A 24,208-nucleotide genomic window follows, 5' to 3' on the forward strand; every position below is an offset into this window, starting at 1 on the left:
CTTTACATCCCACTTGTGGTAAAGACTGACCATTACTAGCAACTACTGTTAATTCATCACTTGAGCCATAGGTGAGTTTAGAGTCAGCCCAATATCGCTTGTAGAAGATATAGGGCATAGTGGTCACCTGGGAGCCAGTGTCCAGCAAAGCGTTCATGGGGATGCCATCAATCACCACAGGGAGGATCGGTCTCCCTCTAACATACTTGGCTCACCAGTTCCTTGGGCCTTGTGGTCCTACTCCTGGGGGTTGGCCCTCTGCCCCAGGGGTTACTCGTTTAAAGGACAGAATCTTGCAAGATAGCCTGCCTTGTGGCAGCGACGACAGATGGGACGTCCGTCCTGATCGTAGCGGTCGTTGTTCCTCCCTCGGAGAGGCGGGGTTCTCCTCTTCCGGAGCCACGGGACATCCTCTGGACTGGAAGCAAGCTGGATCTTCTCCTTGGAGGACACCTGCAGGGACTGCACGGTTTTAGTAAGTGCAGCCATACCTTTGGTCAACTCCTGGACCTGAAGACGCAGCTCTTCTGTTGGATCTTTATCCAGAGTCTGTGCATCAGCCTCCACAGGGATGGAAGGGAAAGATGTTGCTTCCTGGTGGTAGGTGATCGCTGGGCGCCTAGGGGGCGCTGGATGGCTGACAGTTGGTTCCTGCAGTACCCGAATAGCCCTGTCCTTAAAATCAGCAAAGTCCAGGTCAGGGTTTTGTAGGGTTATGATGCGCAGCTGCGCTCTGTGGGTACTGGATAGGAGTCCTTCAATGAACTGCTCTTTTAAGTTTGTCTTCCTCGTTCACACTGTCAGGATCAATTTGCTTGACGGCTCGCAGCGCCTCCTGCAGGTTAAGAGCATAGTCTTGTATACCGTCCTGCACTTTCTGTTTACATCAAAAGAATCTCATCTTGATTTCAGCGGCATTGCGGGTGTCAAAGGTGCTCCTTAGCTTAGCCAGGATCTTTTTAACAGTCTCTTTGTCAGTGTCTTGCCAGGCTTTTACTTCTCTCTGTGCTGCACCTGTTAGCTGTCCAATCAGGATGTTCACCTTCTGGCTTTCAGATAGAGGATACACCTCAAACAAACTGCACAGTCTCTCTTTAAATTTACTCAGGGTATGGGACTCACCCGAGTACTGCGGTAGCCAGGCCGCTCCCGGTATGTAGGGCAGAAACAGCGGCATTATGGGGACCGCTGAGGTGGGTGCTACCGGAGCCGCAGCCGCGTCGGGCACTGCATCTTGCGGCGCTGAGGGGCTGGCGGGGGCGTCCGCCTCTTTATCGGCGCTTGCCTGAGACATTCTCCTTCCCCCCTAGTTAACTGTTGCCAGGCCCCGGGGTTGAGCGGCTTACCGGCTGTAGGCCTCAGCTCCTCTCCTTTTCTCGCGCTGTCCTCTCTTCCCGTGCGGCACTTCACTTCTTCGCGCTCTGCGGCAGGCTCCGCCCACAAAGGCCTGCCCCTTTTTCTTCCCGCGCGCGCCAATCAGCGGGATAATGGCGGCCATGGCACCAATTTCGCACACAGTCTATAGCACACAACAATTTCTGGCACACAGGACCCGGGGATACCGGGCTCCGTAATCCTGTTCTTGACGCCAAAAATGGGTAGCCTGAAGCAATGTGGAAGTCAGCGTATCTATGGATTGTGACATAGATGCGGCCCATACCGGCATGTCAGTGGAGTTGAAACAGTGACAGGAGCCTCTTGGGGCACTGACCCAGCATTTTGGGAACAACTCTAGCAGTACGGGTGCATGTTGCCACTGGGAAGATTGGCTTTGCAGGCTGAACAGACTGCGTAACAGCAGATAAACCTGTTTTTTTTTGTTTTTTCCTTCGGACCTGGAGACCGACATAGTGCACTGAGTGCTGGCAGGTTATTATATGACCAAAAACCTTACAGGGGTGGCTATGCAGAGGAGCGCTATAGGGAACCTATAGGGAGTCTGCGTCCACAGCAGGATAATATCCTGCTGTGCCTTATCCCATGGGTGTGCTCCTAGATCCGGCGCCAGCAGAAAAACTTCGGTTCTGCGCCCCCCTGGAGACTGTGCAGTGTTCTTGAGCAATATAGCAGCGCTGCTCTCTTCCCTGAGGTAAAAAGGTGGGAGGGAGGAGGGGCGGAGAGCAGAAAAGGGTGCACAGACAGGAAAAACTGCGCCTTCCTGGCTCGATCCGCCCCCTGTATGACGCTGTGCAGCGTCATTATCATCATCCAGGGGGGCAGGCCAGGGGCGGTAACAAGGGCGGCGGCTTCGGCTTAGGCCGTAGCCGAGGTCTAAAGTACACAATCCTGCCCGGGAAGGGCTCCAGAGCGGCACGGTAGTCCGGAGGGGGGCGGAAAACGAACCAAAACCCCCCCCGGATGAGTGCCATATCGCCCAGACGCCCCTATATACGCAGCGAAGCCCTGTGAAGGGTCTTTTTGACCCCTTTAGAGGGCTGACGCTGCTGCAGGGACAGGAATCCCTGCATACTGTGACCCAAATATGACAGCCCCCGGCCCCATAGCAGACCACAGCAGTGCTGGGGCTACAATAAAGTTAGCGCTGCGAACGCAGCTCCTACCTGTGGCGTCTCAACCTAACATCGCTAGAGGGGGTTAGGGAGGGCGCTTCACCGCCATCAGGAGGAATTCTTCCTCACCTCAGCCTCAACCCAAAAGGCCCAGGGCCTGGGGAAGGAGGGGGGTTCTCGACCTCGAACCATGCACCCGAAGCGCTGGGGAGGGAGCGACATGGGGAAGAGCCATCTCTACCTCAACCGGGTACCGCTAAAAAGAGGACCGAGGAGGGAGCCATGCCGGAAGTCTCAGAGAGACCCTCTTTTCTTCATTTGTGTCAAGAAGAATCTTCTTAGGTGTGCCTCCTTGCGACACTAAGCAAAAACTGAGGTAAGGCGGATGCCGCCCAGGGGTGTATACTGTGGAGGAGGAGCCAGAGCCAAATCTTTTTCAGATTAAGCATAGTGTCGCCTCCTAGTGGACAGAAAGCATAACACCCAAGGTCCTGTGTCCCCCAATGAGGCGACAGAGTAATAAAAATGGTGGGGTCTGAAACCAGACCCAAGTGCCTCCTATAGACACTAAGAACTAGAGAATCTCAGCCAGCGAGAGGGTGCATACTGCAGGGGAGGAGCTAACTTTTTTCTGGTTTACTTAGTGTCCTCCTAGTTGCCAGCAGCATAACACCAACGGTCTCTGTGTCCCCCAATGAGGCGTAGGAGAAAATGATATTACTTCCCAAGCTTAGCTACTCCCTTCAGCACAGTGCTGTGATGGTGACCAGATCTTTCTTTGTGAATCTCAACTCCCAGATCACGTCTTTTATATGGGGTTAAACTAGGCCCAAACTTAAATTGGTCACCTTTCAAAGACCCAAAAAGGGAGGTGGAGCGGCGCTACCAAATTTTTTCCTGTATTATTTGGCTGGGCAAGCTAAAGCTTTACGTAACTGGATGCCGGGTACCTACATTCCCAACTCTGAAAGTCACCTGCTACATGCTGTACAGACTGATTGCCCACTGGGTTTCCTTGAGGTAGAAAAAGACTAATGCCCCTCGTCTGCTGCCCTTGCTTCGATTGGCGGGATTAACATGGAGGCAAATCAAGAAAGTGTCTGAGTTTCAGGATTTTATAGCCGAAATGCCCCTGTGGAATAATGATTATTTTACAAAATTGACAAACCACCCGTCCACTGAATTTTGGATTCAGCATGACGTCTCTTCGATGGGGGACTTATATGATCAGGGGACCATGAAATCTTTTGAGCAATTACGGGTCGCGCACGATATCCCAAGATTACAATTTTTTCGCTATTTACAACTGAGATCAGCTCTTCAATCGCATGTGAGACGTAAGGGTGCAGGCCGTACTATTTCATCTCTACCTCTGATAGGAATCCTTAAATCGCAGGGTCCTCATCTCCTCTTTATACACATACATGCTGTCAGCGGGAGCAGAATCTGCTATGGGTTCTACCAAGAGAAAGTGGGAACGACTCATCCCTAATACACAGGACGAAGAGTGGGAGGAGATTTTGGAATCTCCGATTGGACTATCACCATCTATTAACAACAGAATGATACAATTATATATAATCAATCAGTCGTACTTGACTCCGACACGACTTTTTGGGATGGGTTGTTTCCAATCATCAGAATGTTTACGGTGCCGCTCTCCAGACGCAGATTTTATTCATATGGTATGGCAGTGTCCCACTATCCTGCATTACTGGGGAGAGGTGACATTACTGTCATCCCTATTACAAGCCCCGGTCCCTCTAGAGCCACTGGTCTGCTTGTTTGGGGTATGGGATGAGGAGATCTGGGATCGATATGATGGGGTCTTCCTGCATGAGATGCTATTTAGGGCAAGGAAGGTACTGGCATTGCCGTGGATGGGAACTTTGTCCCCCTCCCTTAGAATTTGGATTGACTTGGTGAATTCGATTGTGTCATACGAGCGCACCTTATACCAAAATAGGGGATGCCCGGGTAAATTTGAAAAGATTTGGGGGAGGTGGAACTCCTCTCATCTTACCCTGCAAGGATGAGACATCACATACGAGATAGTATGCTGTAGGATACTAGGTTGCGAAATAGTAGATATCGGTTGATGTAGTGGTAGTCGTAGTTTAGGAATTTCTGATTAGATTTCCTCATCCGAAGAATATGTTAAAAGGCTTATGTGATTTGTTCGATATACATGTTTTATGTTATATAGCCAACTGTCCTTTGCGCATACTGGGAAGGTTATGTACAATGCTAATGTGGCACCCCTGAGGATTCAGTTGCCACAGAGGTACTGCACCTCCTCCTGAGGTGTGGTACCCCACCATCCAGGTGAGTTGGAGGCTCCTAACCACGCTCCAACACTCGCATCCCACACAACATGGTAGTTCAGCAAAGCCTCATTGCGGCTCCCTGCTTGGAGTGTAGCAGAGCACCTTTGGTGGCTCCCTGCTTGGAACACGAAACGTGTCGGGAGGCGGGTGGAGTTTAGAATACATAAAGAGCAGGAAAGTTTAGGTTTCCAGTCAGTCAGTGGGAGAGTCACTCAGAGGAGTGAGGATCCCTGGAAGAGGGATGGAGGAAGGAGTACTGCAGCTGCATCAGTGATCTGAGCCAGCTGTCACGGGAAAGGAAAGGAGAAAGACATTGGACTGAAACCTGATCTTCTATGAGAGAGAGGGATTAGTACGGAACGAAGGAGTAAAAGGGAACAGAGAGGACATGGGTTAGAGGAGAACCCTGCCTAGAAGTTCTAAGCGCAAGGCCGGGGCCCGGGCCCCGAGGTTGTATGGATACTAAAGGTCCTGCAGCAGACACCGGTGGAGTAGTGGGCTGTAAACGCACTACTCCCATCTAAGACTTGGGGGCAAAACAGCAACGTGAATAGTGAGCCGGGACTCAGGAGAGGAGTCCCCGAAGCAGGCTACAGCTGTCTGCCGTACAAGTAGAGTTCTTGGGAACATCTGTCAGGAGGCACTCCAGTGTAACTCAGTACTAGGAGTACTTCACACTTAAAGGCGCTATAAGAGGAGACGTTCAGAAAGGCACATGTTGGCGGAGTGTTGGAAGGGAGCATTCCATCTGATCTGGAGGTTGACTGAGTCCCTGACCCGGAGGACACGGCACGTAGGCAGGCAGTGTGTGCTACAGACTGTGAGTAAAGCTTTGTAACTGCACGCCCTGGTGTCCTCCAATTATTCCTGCGCCAACATACCCTGTACCACTACATCTGCACCGCCTGCACCTCTCCTCTGCCCCTACATCTACACTGCCCTGGGGCTACAGCTCCACCTGTGGGGAGCTTCACCATCTTGGCTGCAACACACCACCAGCCCCAGAGGATCTGCATGCAGCGTCGGCCCAACATCCCACTTGCCGAACACCACAGGTGGCGTCACAAACTATTCCATTAACTACAAACCACCATTCAACACCCCTGATTACTTGGGCGCCCAGGGCCACGGACCAGGTCACCGCTGCTGTGACACATCCCCCTGACACCGGCCCGGTATCAAGTACCCCACGGCCCTGGGAGGGCGACCCACTACCTTGTTCTTTTAAAAATAAGTGTGCAATTTCTTGGCTTTATATTTTAATGGATGGAAACATGTATGCTCTGTGGAAAATGTTTATCAACATACTGTAGGCCAATTGTATGTTGTGCATTTTTTGTGTCCTGAAGTTCAATAAACGAATTTAAAAAAAAAAAAAAAAAGAAGAATATCAAGGAATCACCTGCTACATTACAAAGTTAAAGAAGAAAATAACCGGGTGCCTCTAGTGGTCACCTACAATCCAAATCTGGAAGTGCTAAGGGGAGCTGCATGGAAATTACAACCTTTACTACAAAAAGATGCCCGATTACAATCCATTTTTCCAGACCCCCCACTATTGTGTTTTAGGCAGCCCCCTAATCTAAGAAGCATCATTGTCAGAATGATGTCCTCTCCAACAGCTGCAGGAACCATTCCTTGCAACCAGAAAAAAATTTAAAACCTGTCCATTTATAATGACCACGGACAAGATAAAGATCCCCAATTCACATCAGGACTACAAGATCCCAGGTACATTCAAGCTGCATCACATCTAATGTGGTGTACTTAATTATTTGTACTAAATGTCCAACTGGGAGTCTGTAGTCTGTATGTGGGGGAGACTGGGCAAAAACTGAGAACAAGGAAGAATTCTCATCGCCACACAATAAGAGAAAAAAGAATGGGGATCTACCATTGGCAAAACATTTTCGCATGCCTGATCACAGCACCATGGACATGAAATTACTGGTATTGAAAGCTAACTTCACTTCTCAGAGAGACAGAAAAGTCTGGGAGTACAAGCTCATGATGACCGTTGACACTCTCAATGCTGGAAAGAATGTGTCGCATGGATTTATGTCATTTTACATCAATTAAGGAATTTGGTCCTAAGACCTTGTGGGGGCATCACACAACACAGAACCAGACCCCAATCAGGGGACAATAAAACTTTCACTCCTTATCTATGAACTGGTCCAATATTTATGTTTATTGCTCTCCCATAATGATAGTTCTGCTTCACGTCACTTGTCTTATCTATTGCATAAATATGTGACTCTTCAGATTTTGTATTAGTCAATGCCTGATGAAGAGACCGGCGTAGTCTCGAAAGCTTGCAATGTGTTACCTTTATAATGGCTAACTGAAAAGATGGTATCAACCACTGAGGACTCTCAATTCTGAATATTTTGCTGGTCTGTACACACCAGAAACAGTTACGCACTCGCCAAAGCAGATTACTGTTTGGATGCGCTGTCGTTCGCTAGCCAATTTGCAGGAGTGCTGAGACACGTCCAAGAAGGAGAGACCAAGTTTCAATGAAAATTATTTTTTAAATGTTTTTTTTAACCATTCTGAGCCATGTAAAAATACATTTTTATCCCCCTGGACAACCACTTTAACAGCTGTTATTAGTGGAGATCCAACAGCTGGGACTTTATAAAGGAGGTCGTACATAAAGGTAGGGCCCCTGACAAGTTGGGATTACAAAACGCTCTATTAGAAGTCGCCCCCCCCCCCCGATCGTAGAATGGGTGGGGACATACAGCAGGTTAAATAATTAAATATATTTGTAAAGGTGCTATTGACATGAAATTCTCACCAGATGTCAGTAACAACCCAGCCAATCCAAATAGACAAAGAAATCAAACCATAGATTTCTATAAATTAAGTTGTGTGTAATAATGAGAAATGACACAGGGAAAAAGTATTGAACACAAAGAAAGAGAGGTAGAAAAAGCCATAGGAACTCATGACACTAGCTGAAATCTAGCAGGAACTAGAAAGTGAAAAATAATAAGTGGCTGGATTGCCATCAGCTGGTTCAATTGATGGCCTATAAAAAGGTATTTCATTTGGAAGGTGCCATACAACAAACATTTCATTATGGGTAAAGCCAGTGAGCTGCCTCAAGACCTTCGCAACCTTATTGTTGCAAAACATATTGAAGGCATTGGTTACAGAACAATTTCTAAACTTTTGATGTCATCAGTACTTAGGAGTTGGAAAGCCCCTTAGTCTAATCCGTGTTTATAAAGAGTACAAAAAGATTGCGTTTTCTAATGGGGTGGATCAGACATTATCAGATGTGTGAGATTTCTATAGTCGACTACTCCATGTTTCTCTTGCCTAAGTTTTGCTGAATCTTCCCGAAGGAGTGACTGTAAATCATTGTAAGATGGCACTTAGACAAGGAGAATACAGACAAACACATTATATTGCAGATTAAAAGGCACATATAATTGGAATACAAAAATAATATATAAATATGGCAGCGGCACACCCAGACTCTTGTGCACATTCACTGGTGTGTTCCTCCGCACCCAGTTTCACACAATTCCTTCCTGCTAAATGTCCGAAGCCTATCAAACTCCATCCTGCAAAAATTCAATGTCTCAAAGCTTTATTTAAAGAAAGCAGACAAAATGGCTGCAGATGTATGGATAAAGCACCATCTTATTAATAAAGGGATCATTACCAAAAACCTTGTATTTTATAAAGCATGATGAATATGTAACACCACAAAAAAAAGAGAAAACAAAAAGACAATCTGTATAAATGCACTGAAATATAAATAGATTTTTTTTCCATGTTATTACACAATGTGACCGGCGGGGGGCGCTCTGAACGAGCCGCTATGTAGCGTACAGAGAATAGAAATCATTGACAAAACAAGGAGGATGCTATACACTAGACAGAACATAACCTGACTATACGGACACATACTAAATATTACTGAGCTTTCCCAGATCTGAAGCAGCGGGTCGTGAAATGTCTGGAGGGTGGGCGCCGTGTAGCCACGTTGCTGCAGTGGCGGCAGAGGGAGGACAGTCGGTGAGGGTAGGCAGACAGGCAGAACATCAGATATCAAAATATAAATATCCTTCAGGAATCTTTTTTGCAAAATTATACAATCACGAAACCTAAGGATCATTCCTTCCACCAGAGCCCTCAAGGAAACGAGACCTTGTGCTTCGACGATACCTGGCTTAATTAAGTAGCGAGCAGACCCCACTGACATAAGGGCGGGGGAGAATCACTGGTAACCTGTTCCTTCATAATGAGAAAATGTCCTTGAGGGGGATGGCATCGCTGAGGTGTGACTGATGGAGTGTTACTGGAGAGGACATCTTTGCCTGAAGAAGGTGGAAGAGTTCTTCACTCGTTCTTAGGAAGCTGCTGATCCAGAGACTTCAGGCCATCCAGGAAGATGGTGGGAGTTAATATGTGAGTGGAGCCTGACACACAGAAAGCAAAGGTTAAGCAAGTCAGAGAGAAAAAACAGCAACTTGAAGCTGCTCAGAAATTATAAATGTATGAGATGGTTTTTCTTTAACACAATGGGGCGCTATGGCTGATGGAAGCCGCTGCATGTGTCAATAACACATCCCTGCATTGTTAAAGGGCATCTAACAGGGGATTCATGCTGCCTGAACCATGGACAGCCTGAATCAGAGTCCGGCTGCACGACTGATTGCTGCCAGGCATCTCTGAAATGCTGTGGTGTTTTAGGTTGATTGACAGATCTCCCTCACGTATGTACATAGGAAGAGACCTGGAGCGGGGACATGCTGGCCAAGACCTGCATTGGACTACTCCGGTCTCTCTGCACGGACCTCGGTTGGCTTTTTTTCTTTGACTGTGCTAAACCTACCAATCAGAGCTTCCCATTTGGAGTCCGTCGCTTTGGTCAACTCATAGGCGCATCTCATTTCAGACATGGAAACTCCTCCCAGGACGTAGACTATAAGTCGGGGTCCGGATCTGTATTCTGCAGCGCTGCGCGTTTTGTGCCAGTGACCGAATCGCGCACTGAGGAAAAAAAATATTGAGAAAAGATAAAACACTTAGAGGTGTTGTTCTATAAACAACGTATACATTTAGCATCCAAGCTGCGGATATGGGAGCAAAGCAGCGGGATTCTGATTACAGACCACCATCCACCATGAGAACAGGGGTTCAATATGTAGTGAGCATGTGTGACACTGCTCCATTCACAGTCTACAGGAGGGGCGATTGCATGTGCTCACTACCGCTCTATTTATATTGGAAAGCATATAGAGAAAACAAGGGCACAAAGAACTATCAAAGAACACGATTTTTATTGAAAATACAATGCAACCAGGGCTGTGGAGTCGGAGCCCATTTTGGGGGAGTCGCTATAAAATGGACCGACTCCAACTCCTAAAATCGATAATAAATTACCTACACACTACATACTATTGCACGGGCTTGGAGGCGATTCGCGAAACGTTCCTCATTGGGAAATATTCCGGGACAGTTACCTCCTCTGGTTGGGAATCCTGGGCTCCACATTGAATTGCAGCATCCAACTTCTATAATTCCCCCTATTATACAGGGATCTGTTCTCATGTATTAAGGATGTGACTAGCCAGACGGGCATCTTATCTTTAGAAGACATTTTAGGAGATAGGAGGCAGGCACCAGGGCATTGGTTGCAATTTTTACAGCTTCAGAGTTACATTAGGTCTTTAGCTTTGGGGGGGCTCGTACCACATGTCCACCTCTTTTGAGCGACTATGTTCCCTGCCACAGGGACCGGCACATGCTGTTTCTTTGATATACGGTATGATAGTGTCCGGGGGGGATGGGCCTCTCAGATGTACGATCCAGTGGCAAAAAGAATTAAACAGGGAAATTACATCTGAAATGTGGACCAAGGCGGTCACCTCTGCACATAGGCTGTCGGTGTCCTGCAGAATCCAGGAGCTGAACTATAGAATATTGACACAATGGTACAGAACACACGTTAAGTTGCACAGGATGTGTCCGACAGTCCCAGACTTACAGTTGTGGCCAAAAGTATTGACACCCCTGCAATGCTGTCAGATAATACTCAGTTTCTTCCTGAAAATGATTGCAAACACAAATTCTTTGGTATTATCTTCATTTAATTTGTCTTAAATGAAAAAACACAAAAGAGAATGAAGCAAAAAGCAAAACATTGATCATTTCACACAAAACTCCAAAAATGGACCAGACAAAAGTATTGGCACCCTCAGCCTAATACTTGGTGGCACAACCTTTAGCCAAAATAGCTGCAACCAACCGCTTCCGGTAACCATCAATGAGTTTCTTACAATGCTCTGCTGGAATTTTAGACCATTCTTCTTTGGCAAACTGCTCCAGGTCCCTGATATTTGAAGGGTGCCTTCTCCAAACTGCCATTTTTAGATCTCTCCACAGGTGTTCTATGGGATTCAGGTCTGGACTCATTGCTGGCCACCTTAGAAGTCTCCAGTGCTTTCTCTCAAACCATTTTCTAGTGCTTTGGGTCATTGTCCTGCTGGAAGACCCATGACCTCTGAGGGAGACCCAGCTTTCTCACACTGGGCCCTACATTATGATGCAAAATTTGTTGGTAGTCTTCAGACTTCATAATGCCATGCACACGGTCAAGCAGTCCAGTGCCAGAGGCAGCAAAGCAACCCCAAAACATCAGGGAACCTCCGCCATGTTTGACTGTAGGGACCGTGTTCTTTTCTTTGAATGCCTCTTTTTTTCTCCTGTAAACTCTATGTTGATGCCTTTGCCCAAAAAGCTCTACTTTTGTCTCATCTGACCAGAGAACATTCTTCCAAAACGTTTTAGGCTTTTTCAGGTAAGTTTTGGCAAACTCCAGCCTGGCTTTTTTATGTCTCGGGGTAAGAAGTGGGGTCTTCCTGGGTCTCCTACCATACAGTCCCTTTTCATTCAGACGCCGACGGATAGTACGGGTTGACACTGTTGTACCCTCGGACTGCAGGGCAGCTTGAACTTGTTTGGATGTTAGTCGAGGTTCTTTATCCAACATCCGCACAATCTTGCGTTGAAATCTCTTGTCAATTTTTCTTTTCTGTCCACATCTAGGGAGGTTAGCCACAGTGCCATGGGCTTTAAACTTCTTGATGACACTGCGCACGGTAGACACAGGAACATTCAGGTCTTTGGAGATGGACTTGTAGCCTTGAGATTGCTCATGCTTCCTCACAATTTGGTTTCTCAAGTCCTCAGACAGTTCTTTGGTCTTCTTTCTTTTCTCCATGCTCAATGTGGTACATACAAGGACACAGGACAGAGGTTGAGTCAACTTTAATCCATGTCAACTGGCTGCAAGTGTGATTTAGTTATTGCCAACACCTGTTAGGTGCCACAGGTAAGTTACAGGTGCTGTTAATTACACAAATTAGAGGAGCATCACGATTTTTCGAACAGTGCCAATACTTTTGTCCACCCTCTTTTTTATGTTTGGTGTGGAATTATATCCAATTTGGCTTTAGGACAATTCTTTTTGTGTTTTTTCATTTAAGACAAATTAAATGAAGATAATAATACCAAAGAATTTGTGTTTGCAATCATTTTCAGGAAGAAACTGAGTATTATCTGAGAGAATTGCAGGGGTGTCAATACTTTTGGCCACAACTGTATGTTGGAGGTGTAATGGGGAAGTGGGATCCATGCTATATACATGGTGGAGCTGTCAGGGTGTCAGACCCCTATGGAATTAAATATTCACACTCCCCAGAGATAGCGTTGCTATCCATTTTCCCAAGCTCATTATCCAACATTAAGAAGAGTATGTTGCCATATTTCATGGCTGCAATGCGTCAAATTATACCCAGGCTTTGGAGGTCTTTCTTTGTACCGGGGCGGATTGACTGGGTGGAGGCGGTGGATGTTCTGTGGCGGATGGAGGAGATGAGGGCTTTTGATGACAGGTCGGGTACCAGCAGGTATGCGGTGTGGCATCCGTGAATTCAATTTAAAGAGTCACGTCCCTTTCAGTCCTGGCTAACACAAGGTACACTACCTCGTCTCCCATAGCGAATAAACAATACTGGGGTGCTGGGCCTCTAACATCATCAATATCTTTGTCATGCTTTTCTCTTTTTTTTCCTTCTTCCCTATATTTTCTCCTTCTCTTTTACCTAATTAAGTCTGTCTCCCACTTCCCTTGATATAGCCATTTGAGATATATAGGATGATGTAAATGGGATTGGTTAATCTTAGTAGTGGCGAAATTGTTGACAAAGAGGAGGAGGGTTGAATTTCTCTCTTCTATTGATGTGCGTTAAAAGTTGTAATGTTTGTTAATTTTACCTGTTTAATAAAAAATATATTGAACAATAAAATATATAATAAATTGGGTACAGTAGTTCAATGCAGTTTGTGGGGAATATTTTTTTCATAAGAATTTGGGAAAGTTATGAAATGTCTGTCAAATTTGTGATCTAAGGTCTAGACTTAGCTGAGATGAATCTGTGCTGCAGTTTTTGTTCATAAATAGTGAATCTCCTCCTCTACAGATAAGGGGAAAAAATGAACACACAGGGATGGAATGCCTGCATTCATCTCAGAACTTCTGGAGTGAACAGGAAAGCAGGATTAAGGTAAGTGCTTCTTAAAGCATATCTAAACTTTCAATAAACTGTGCCTATATCAGTAGTCCAGTATATGTTGTCTCTGTATGCTTGATGTTTTAATTTGTATTTCCTCTTAGCTCCTGATTGGAGAAACATGGATTTTTGTGAGTACTCACCGTAAAATCCTTTTCTCCGAGACGCTCATTGGGGGACACAGAGACTGTGGGTGTGTGCTTCTGCCGTCTGGAGGCTGACACTAAGTATACAAAAAAAGAGTTAGCTCCTCCTCCGCCGCATACACCCTCGCCCCCAGACCGGGCGTAACTCAGTTTAGTGCATAAGCAGTAGGAGAACGCGCCTTAAATTCAGGCAAGAAATTATACGTCTGGAAAAGGGACCACCCTGATCCTTACATAAGGATTTGTATAACTCAAAATAAGCAAAAGCCAACTGGCTAGTAGGGTGGGTGCTGTGTCCCCCAATGAGCGTCTCGGAGAAAAGGATTTTACGGTGAGTACTCACAAAAATCCATGTTTCTCCTTCAACTCATTGGGGGACACAGAGACTGTGGGACGTTCTAAAGCAGTCCCTGGGCGGGATCTTAGCTCACCCAATCCATGCTATTTTGCGCCCCTGATTAGAGGTGCGCAACTGCTGCCTGGAGAATCTTTCTTCCCAGGCTTGCATCCGAGGATGCCTGGGTATGTACGTTATAATGTTTGACAAACGTATGCAAGCTGGACCAGGTAGCTGCTTTGCACACCTGTTCCGCTGATGCTTGGTGTCGCAGTGCCCATGAGGCACCCACTGCTCGAGCTGAGTGTGCCTTGATCCCTGCCGGAACCGGCGTGCCACTAATTTCATAAGATTCTTGGATCGTCAGGTGAACCCATCTGGCCAAAGTCGCTTTGGACGCAGCGAGCCCCTTCCGCCGCCCTTCTGGGATCACGAATAGAGAGTCTGTCCGGCGGAAAGGAGCTGTCCTTGTCACATACCTCCTAAGAGCTCTTACCAGATCCAAGGTGTGCAATGCCTTTTCTACCCTGTGCACCGGTGCCGGGCAAAACGAGGGTAAGACAATGTCTTCGTTGATATGGAATGCAGAGACAACCTTCGGCAAGAAGGGAGGAGCTGGCCTTAAAACTACCTTATCCTTATAAAAGGTCAGGAACGGCGGTTTACAAGATAAAGCCGCCAATTCCGAAACCCGCCTAATAGACGTAATAGCTACCAGAAAAACGACCTTCCTGGACAGGTAAGGTAAGGAAACCTCTTGTAACGGTTCGAAAGGAGCCTCCTGAAGGGCCCTGAGCACCAAGTTCAGGTCCCATGATTCCGTCGGCGCCTTATAGGGGGGTACTAAATGTGCGACCCCCTGCATAAACGTCCTAACCTGCCAGACCGAAGCGACCTTTCGTTGGAAAAGCACCGACAGAGCCGAGATCTGCGTTCTGAGCGAACTCGGAGCCAATCCTGCGTCCAGCCCTGCCTGCAGAAAAGCCAGTACGTTGGGGATCGAAAAAACCAGAGGAGCCACTCCGTGATCCCTACACCAACGGAAAAAAACTTCCCAAGTCCGATGATATACTCTCGCCGAGGAAGGCTTTCGGGCACTCACCATCGTGGCTACCACATCGCGCCTGAATCCTGCCTGTGTTAACAGCCAAGATTCAATGGCCACGCCGTCAAACACAGGGCCCCTAAGTTCGGATGGTAGATCGGCCCCTGGGACAGCAAGTCCGGCCGATCTGGGAGACGCCAGGGTACGTCCACCACTAGCTGAACCAGATCTGCATACCAGGCCCGCCGAGGCCAGTCTGGGGCCAGCAGAATTGCTGGAACCTTCTCTCTCCTTAACTTTCTGATGACTCTTGGAAGCAGAGGTAGCGGGGGGAACAAGTACGGAAGACAAAACTGGCTCCACGGAAGCACCAGAGCGTCTGCTGCGATTGCCTGCGGGTCGAGGGATCGAGCGACGAACCTTTGTACTTTGGCGTTCTCTCTGGATGCCATAAGGTCCACGTCCAGTGTCCCCCACCGTTGGCAGATCTGTTGAAAAACCTCGGGGTGCAGGGACCATTCCCCTGCCGCGACCCTCTGTCGGCTGAGAAAATCTGCCGCCCAGTTTTCGACTCCCGGAATGTGCACCGCTGAAATTACCACGCAGTTCTTCTCTGCCCAACGCAGTACCAGCCCGACCTCGCGCATGGCTGCCTGGCTGCGCGTGCCCCCTTGATGGTTGACATATGCTACTGCTGTAGCATTGTCCGACTGAATGCGCACCGGCCGGTGTCTCAGGAAACACTGGAAATGTTGCAGGGCCAATCGTATTGCCCGTATCTCCAGAATGTTGATCGGGAGAATTATCTCCTGAATGGACCACCGCCCCTGGGCTGTGTGACTCTGGAAAACTGCTCCCCAACCATGCAGGCTTGCATCGGTCGTCACCACCAACCACTGCTCCGGGGGAAAAGGTTTCCCCTGGACCAGGGACGAGTCGCGAGTCCACCACCGGAGTGAATGTCGGACCAGCGGAGACAACTTGCACCGATGACTGAGAGACAGCAGCCTCCGGTCCCATGCTGACAAGAGCGCATGCTGAAGCGGACGGAGATGGAACTGGGCAAACGGGATTGCCTCCATCGCCGCCACCATTCTGCCCAACACACTCATGCCGTACCGGATGGATCTGGTACCCGGCTGCAGAAGGTTCCGTACTCCTTGCTTGATTTTTCGCGCCTTGTCCTGAGGGAGGATCACCAGACCCCGGGAGGTGTCGAAAATCATGCCTAGGAACACGATTCTTTGGGCTGGAACCAAGGACGACTTGCTCCGATTGATCAACCAGCCTAGACGGGCCAGGGTATCCAGCGTGATACTGACATTCTCCTGGCACGCCTGAAACGACGGCCCCTTTACCAACAGGTCGTCCAGGTAAGGTAGTACCGTTATGCCCCGAGCATGCAGGATGGCCATAACCACCGCCATTATCTTCGTAAAGACTCTGGGAGCAGTGGCCAGAAGGGCAGAGCAACAAATTGAAAATGTCGCCCTCCGATCGCAAAACGCAGGAACCTCTGGTGTGGAGGAAAAATCGGAATGTGCAGATATGCATCCTGCACATCGATCGAGGCCAGGAACTCCCCTGGATCCATGGCTGCAATGACCGAACGGAGGGATTCCATCCGGAACCGCCTGACTCTGATGAATTTGTTCAGGATTTTTAGATCTAGTACTGGCCTTACTGTCCCGTCTTTTTTGGGGACCGAAAACAGGTTGGAGTAAAAACCTTGTGTCTCTTCGCTTTTCGGCACTGGGACAATGACCCCGTTGCGCCGTAGCGTCATTATGGCCTGTAACAAACCCTCTGCCAGCGATACTGTTCCGGAAAACCGGGAATGAAAGAATCGCCGTGGCGGGAGTCTGATAAACTCTATCTTGTACCCGGACGATATCAGTTCTGCCACCCAAGCGTCGCGTGCCACTGCGACCCAAACGTGGCTGAACCTTAGTAGGCGTCCGCCCACTCTGTCGTCCGTAGGTACGGAGCGCCTCGAGTCATTTTGCTGGAGGCTTTTGGGATCTGGCACCCCTCGTTCTGGGCAAACGACCTCGGCCTCTGCCCAGCGGATTGGCTCTGTAAGAGGTTTGCCTTTCCCTAATCTGACCATCATTTGCGGAGGTGGATGCTCTGGCCGAAGTCCCCCTCCAGGGGTTACGAAAGGGACGAAAACGCCTCTGTGTGTGCCTGAATGCTGGCCAAGTCCTCTGCTGCGGGAGGAAACTACTCCTCCCCCCCGTGGCTTCTGAGATAAGCTTATCAAGCTTCTCACCGAACAACCGATTGCCCTGAAAAGGCAATGAGGTCAAGGATTTTTTGGAGATAGAATCCGCTTTCCACAATCTCAGCCATAATGCTCGCCTAACGGCGATCGCATTTGCTGCTGCCACAGCAGAACACTCGGCCGCGTCCAGAGAGGCGCTGACAAGAAAATCACTTGCCCCTGATATCTGATTTGTAACCTCCAAGACCTCCGCAGGCAGATCTCTGTTTTGGAGGGCATTATGCAGAGCGTCCGCCCATGAAACCATGGCCTTAGCCACCCAAGTAGCCGCAAAGGAGGGGGCCAGGGCCGACCCCGCTGCCTCATACACCGAGCGGGCAAGCCCCTCTATAAGGCGATCAGTTGGGTCCTTGATAGAAGAACCGCTGGGTATCGACAATAGCGATCTTGATGCCAAACGTGATACCGGTGGGTCCACTACTGGCGACTCCACCCATCCTTTATGGAGTTCAGGAGGAAACGGATACTTTGCTTGCAGCGCTTTTTGCATTGCAAAACGCTTATCCGGGTGTTCCCTATGTTTCTGGACTAGCTCCTCGAACTCCGGATGCGTGGCAAACCTTCTATGCGGTTGCCTGGTCTTCTTGAAGGAGACCTTGTGACCTGAAGCCGTGGACACATCGTCCTCGATCTCTAATGTCTGGTTGACTGCCTCAATGAGGCTGTCCACCGAGTCTTGGTATCCCAGGCTTTCTGGATTCCAGGCCTCCTCTCCCTCCTCCTCGCCCTCATCCTGCTCGCTTCCCGAGCTCGGCGACGGGGAACGAGATGCCCTAATACCCGCCGCCGAAGCCCCAGAGGGTCCGGCCGACGGGGAACGAGTTCTTTTGCTATGAGCTTGTCTGGTGCTGGAGCGGCCTCTAACGGTCGGAGGGTCCTGAGACGTGGACGAGCTGTCTTCCGCTGGCAGACCACCATCCTTGTCCCTGCCCGGGCCTCGAAGAGACTCAATTGCCCTTGTAAGGGACATCATAGAGTGTGATAAAGACACCGCCCATTCTGGGGGGTCCTGACTTCTGGGCTCTGCAACAATGGGGGGCTCCTGGGCTCGCTCCGACTCGCAGGCTTCACAAAATTTATCCGGCTGCGCCTTAGGCAGCCTGACCCCACAGGAAACGCAAACAGCATATAGGAAAGAATGAGTTTTCCCTTTGCCAGACATATTGCAGGGTAGGGTAGGAGGAGGAGGATAACCCCTTCCTTGACCACTAGTGCGGCACTCGAAACGGGGTTGCACTCACCCACCGGTAATGTCCACCTTGCGTCTCTTTCACGAGGCGTGCGGCGTTAGTCGCCGGGGCACTTGCGGCGCACTCCGGGAGATAGGCGGCAGCTTCCGGCCGCACTTTGCGAGAAATGAGGAGGGAGAGGGGGGCGGAGCTCCCCGGTAACTGTGCGCGCCCGCCGCTCTCCGCCCCCGGAAGTTAGTGGGCGGGACTTCCGGCTACCCCCGGAAGTCGGCGGGCGGGCGTGCGGAACTCCGGACCTCCCCATACAGCGGGGACCGCGGCCGCCGACGGGGCTTCTGGCCGCACTACACGTGCGGCGTTCGAGGGAGGAGGGCGGGAGCTCCCCGGTAACTGAGCGCGCCCGCCGCTCTCCGCCCCCGGAAGTTAGTGGGCGGGGCTTCCGGCTACCCCCGGAAGTCGGCCGGCGGGCGGAATCTCGGGCCTCACCATACAGCGGGGGCCGCGGCCGCCGATGGGGCTCTGGCCGCACTCCACGCCCATCAACAAGAGAGGTGAGCCGGGCCTCCCCCCTGTGGCTTCTGCGCCGTGGGCTTGTGGTGCTCTCAACCCCATCCCTGGGCCGGGAGGGGGAGGCTACTGCACCAGTCTTCGACGCTTCGCTCCCTTGGCTCACCTGCGCCTCCAGGACCACCCCTGGTCTCCTACCTAGGGGTGGTAGGGGCATTAATGCATTCCCACGTTGCAGGAGAGTAACAACGTGGAGGATCACTCACACGTGCTCGCCCGCTGGGGTTCATGGGGAACCGAATCCTCTTATCAGGATGCGTTGCCACCTCTTTAGAAAAAATAACAAAGAAAAATGGTTGTCTGGGGAAAAGTCCCAGATGTGTCCCTCGGTGCGGGAGAGAAAACACGTGGTCGCCCGTTGATGATTTGGGGAGATCGGACCCTCTCTATAGGATCCGTCGCCCCTATCTTATCTTCATAGAAAGAGACCAAAAAAAAAAAAAATCTAGTCTGGAGCTTCAGACTGCGTGTGCCTCCATCAGACACTAAGCAAAAAACTGAGTTACGCCCGGTCTGGGGGCGAGGGTGTATGCGGCGGAGGAGGAGCTAACTCTTTTTTTGTATACTTAGTGTCAGCCTCCAGACGGCAGAAGCACACACCCACAGTCTCTGTGTCCCCCAATGAGTCGAAGGAGAAATTAGCTGCTCTGATGACTTATACACACTATACATAGAATATAAGGGGAAAAACTGTTTTCTAACATCTCAAATTCATAAATACAGTAATAGGATCGATGAGGACATATATTTTTGTGTGTGTGCATTCTGGAATATGATTCAGCACAAACATGCTCCCTCCCTCCCTCCTCCCCTCTTCATATTCTGTGAAGAAATATGATGTGAAGCATTTAGTGAGCTGTACCCTGAGACCAGCCTGACATTGAAAGTTCAGAGTAAGCTAACAACATACTGTATTTTACTTTATACTTATCATCTGTCCTATTGATTTATGCAAAGATTGTTTTCTTTCTATCCTAAAATTATAAAGTGCATGATTCCCTATTCTTGCAAGAATTTCAATATACCATATTTTCCGGCGTATAACACAACCTTTTAACCCCTGAAAATCTTAAGTCGGGGGTCGTCTTATACACCGGGTGTCATCTTATAGGGAGGGTGTGGACCAATTTGCATATGGTGGGGGGAGTGGTCCCGATGACGAAGGGAAGGGGCGTCTCACAGGGAAGGTGTAAGTGGAGTATCCCCCTATTACCTCATTGTGGCAGCTGTGCTCTCTGCGGGTCTCTGTGCTGGGGGGTGGTGGCAGCAGCTCCTCTTTGTGCAGTGGGGGCTCTGTGCTGGGGGAAGGCGGCAGCTCCTCTTTGTTCAGCGTGGGGGCTTTGTGCTGGGGGGGCAGTGGCGGCTCTTTGTGCAGCGTCGGAGCCCCCCCGGCACAGAGCAAAAGTTTGAACCTTGTACGCTGTAAATAATCCATAGCCTTAGAATGTGTGATCCTGGTGATTGTCATATAGCAACAGTATTTCCTGGACTCCTCACTCGTGTGTTCAGTGAGTGGTGGCAGCATGTATGAGCGGGGTGCGTGGTCTGTGCCAGGGTGATGACACAGGGTGGTGACTAAAAAAAGTTACAAGCTGAGGATTTAACTCCTGGTATTTTTACACAGGAGTGGAAGAACTTGTTGTTTTGCCTGTCCCAAAGAGGAGATTTAATCACAGAGGGCATTGCTGCTTCAATGAATCAGAGAGAGACACAGCTATTAGAAAATAAAATTCTTCTGGCAGCTGTTTATGTGGACCCAAGTCATCGTGTATTGCTTGATGATCAACAGCTTACTAAAGGAAAAGAAGCTCTGACTGAGGTAGCAGTTAGGATGAGTGGCCTACAGGAGGACTGCCAGGTGCAAGAGGACTTGGGTCCTGACAGTGCTACTGCTGCCATATCTTCATCCTCATCAGATGAGGAGTTTGATTTCAAAAAGTATTTGGACGAGATGGAGCAGGCAAAGCAGGGACAACAATTCCTCTCCCATAGAAAACAGATTGACCATATTTCAGCAAAATGTTTCACTTGCTCTCAAAGAAAAAACAGGATTTTTGGGTTGCTTACCGTAAAATCTGTTTCTCGGAGCCTTCATTGGGGGACACAGAGACCATGGGTGTATGCTGCTGCCACTAGGAGGCTGACACTATGCACAAAAAAAGGTTAGCTCCTCCTCCGCAGTGTACACCCCACCGACCGGCAGGGAATTCCTCAGTTAGTGAGAAAGCAGTAGGAGAAGAAACAGAATAGATTGAAAACAGAACAAACAACTCAACTGTAACCAATCAACCAAAGTAAGAACAGGAGTTGTAGAACATGGGAGGGTGCTGTGTCCCCCAATGAAGGCTCCGAGAAACAGATTTTACGGTAAGCAACCCAAAAATCCTGTTTTCTCGTTCGCCTTATTGGGGGACACAGAGACCATGGGACGTCCCAAAGCAGTCCCTGGGGTGGGAAACAAACTTCCATCAGGCCAGTGGACTCACCACTGCTGCCTGCAGAATCCTTCTACCTAGGCTGGCGTCCGCCGAAGCGTAGGTGTGGACCCTGTAGAATTTCACAAACGTGTGAACCGAAGACCAGGTTGCAGCTTTGCAAAGCTGCAGCGCGGAGGCTCTGTGGCGTACCGCCCAGGAAGCACCCACTGCCCGGGTAGAGTGCGCTCTGATCCCTGGAGGGGCCACTCGATGCTTAACCCGGTAGGCCTCCAAAATTGCCGATCTGATCCAGCGAGCAATAGTAGCTTTGAAAGCCGGGTGACCTTTCCGCGCCCCATCTGGAATGACGAAAAGAGAGTCTGTTTTTCGCAAGGAAGACGTCCTAGACAGATAGACTCATCGCCCTGACCAGATCCAGCTTGTTCAGGGACCGCTCCCGAGGGTGAGTTGGACTCGGACAGAAGGACGGCAGAACAATATCCTCATTGAGGTGAAAGGAGGACACCACCTTCGGAAGAAAAGAGGGCGGAGGCCGCAGAACTACCTTGTCCTGGTGAAGTACCAGGAAAGGAGAGCGGCAAGAAAGAGCCGCCAATTCCGACACGCGCCGGATGGAGGTGATGGCTACCTTCCAGGAGAGAAGGGAAAGGGAGACTTCTCTGAGAGGTTCAAAGGGAGAACCTTGCAGAACCTCAAGAACCAGATTAAGATCCCATGGATCTACGGGCGCTCGATACGGAGGGGCCGTGTGAGCCACGCCCTGAAGAAAGGTTTTGACCTGAGGGCGGGAGGCCAAAGTCTTCTGAAATAAAATGGAGAGTGCCGAAACTTGACCCTTCAAGGAACTGAGAGCAAGCCCCGCATCCAGCCCTGCCTGAAGAAACGCCAGAACGGAAGGGAGCGAAAAGCACATAGGCGCGATGTTATTGGCCTCACACCAAGTGAAATAGGCCTTCCAAGTACGGTAGTAAATTTTGGAAGATGATGGCTTCCTGGCTCGGATCATGGAATGAATTACTCGACCGGAGAATCCTGCCCGTTTCAAAACCTCGGTCTCAACAGCCACGCCGTTAAATTGAACGGCCGAGAATTGGGGTGGCAAATCGGACCTTGAGACAGCAGATCTGCCCTGTCTGGAAGCTTCCAGGGGGCGTCCGCGAGAAGGTTGACAATGTCCGCGAACCAAGACCTTCTGGGCCAATTCGGGGCGATGAGAATGACTGGAATTCCTTCTGCTTTGATCTTCTTCAACAGCTTGGGAAGAAGAGGCAGGGGAGGAAACAGGTAGGGGAGCTCGAACTGTGACCAAGGAATGGCCAGAGCGTCGGCGCCCACTGCGAGAGGATCTCGAGCTCTGGATACAAACTGTGGGACCTTCCTGTTGAGGCGAGAAGCTAGCAGATCTACGTCCGGTGTTCCCCAACGACTGCAGACCTGAAGAAATACCTCCGGGTGTAGGGACCACTCTCCTGCCGCGAGACCCTCGCGGCTGAGAAAGTCGGAGGCCCAGTTGTCTACGCCGGGAATGTGTACCGCGGAGATTGTCGGAATCGAAATCTCTGCCCACTGAAGGATCTTGGACACTTCTGCCAGGGCTGAGGCACTCCGTGTCCCTCCTTGGCGGTTGACATATGCCACCGCTGTGGCGTTGTCTGTCTGAATCCGGACAGGCAGGCCCCCGAGGAGTCTCTCCCAGTGGACGAGAGCCAGATGGATCGCTCGTATCTCTAGAACGTTGATCGGCAGAGCAGATTCTTGAGTCGACCAACGACCCGGAACAGTGTGATTGCGGAACACTGCACCCCAGTCGAGGAGGCTGGCATCCGTTGTTACAATCTGCCAATGAACAGGAAGAAAAGACCGCCCCAAGAGGATGAGAGGTGACGTCAACCACCAGTTGAGTGACCGCTTGATCCGGCATGAAAGACGAACAGGGCGATCCAAGGACAGAGCCGACCTGTTCCACCTCGACAGAATGGCATGTTGGATAGGTCTGGCGTGAAATTGGGCAAAGGGAACTGCCTCTATCGCCGCCACCATTTTTCCCAGGACCCTCATAGCTGTTCGGAGGGACGGAAATCGTGGGGTCTGCAGCGATCGCACAGCCTGCTGCAGGGAGAGAATCTTCTCTTGTGGGAGAAAGACCCTTGACCAACGAGTGTCGAACAGTAGGCCCAGAAACACAAGACGTTGAGTAGGGACCAGACAGGACTTTTTCCTGTTGATGATCCACCCGAAATCGGAAAGAGTGTCCAGGACGATCGTCAAACTTAGGCGCGCCTGCTGGAAAGAGGGAGCTTTGATCAGAATATCGTCGAGGTACAGAAAAAGAACGAGACCTCTGATCCTCAACAAGGCCATCAACGCAGCCACGATCTTCGTGAAGACTCTGGGAGCGGTGGCGAGACCGAAGGGCAGCGCGACGAACTGGTAATATTCCTGGCGAACCGCAAAACGCAGGAACTTCTGATGTCCGGAGAATATGGGAACATGTAGATAGGCATCTTGGATGTCTATCGAACACATGAATTCCTGCTCCTCCATAGAAGCGATTACCGAACGAACCGACTCCATCCGGAAGTGGCGAAGACGAACTCTCTTGTTGAGCAGCTTGAGATCCAAGATGGGTCGGACCGCCCCGTCTTTTTTCGGCACGACAAACAGGTTTGAATAAAACCCTGTAAACCGCTCCGATTCGGGAACGGGCACAATCACCCCGGAACTGAGGAGAGAGTCGATGGCCGTAAAGAACCCCGGGATCAAAGCT

General features: G+C 49.8%; 1 protein-coding gene across 1 annotated transcript in view; it reads right to left on the reverse strand.

The window, feature by feature from the left end:
* Nucleotides 1-8,424: 8,424 nt before the first annotated feature.
* STXBP2 (syntaxin binding protein 2) overlaps nucleotides 8,425-24,208 on the reverse strand; it is a 68,713-nt gene continuing 52,929 nt past the window's right edge. The window contains exons 18-19 of the mRNA XM_073588795.1: nucleotides 9,693-9,850; nucleotides 8,425-9,276 (exon numbers count right to left, since the gene is read on the reverse strand). Of these exons, the coding sequence (XP_073444896.1) occupies nucleotides 9,197-9,276; nucleotides 9,693-9,850 (238 nt within the window). The 3' untranslated portion in view covers nucleotides 8,425-9,196. The remainder of the gene's footprint in view (nucleotides 9,277-9,692; nucleotides 9,851-24,208) is intronic.

This window comes from Dendrobates tinctorius, unplaced genomic scaffold (assembly GCF_039654945.1).
Source record: "Dendrobates tinctorius isolate UK_male_01 unplaced genomic scaffold, ASM3965494v1 ptg000104l, whole genome shotgun sequence".
Classification (NCBI taxonomy): Eukaryota; Metazoa; Chordata; class Amphibia; order Anura; family Dendrobatidae; genus Dendrobates; species Dendrobates tinctorius.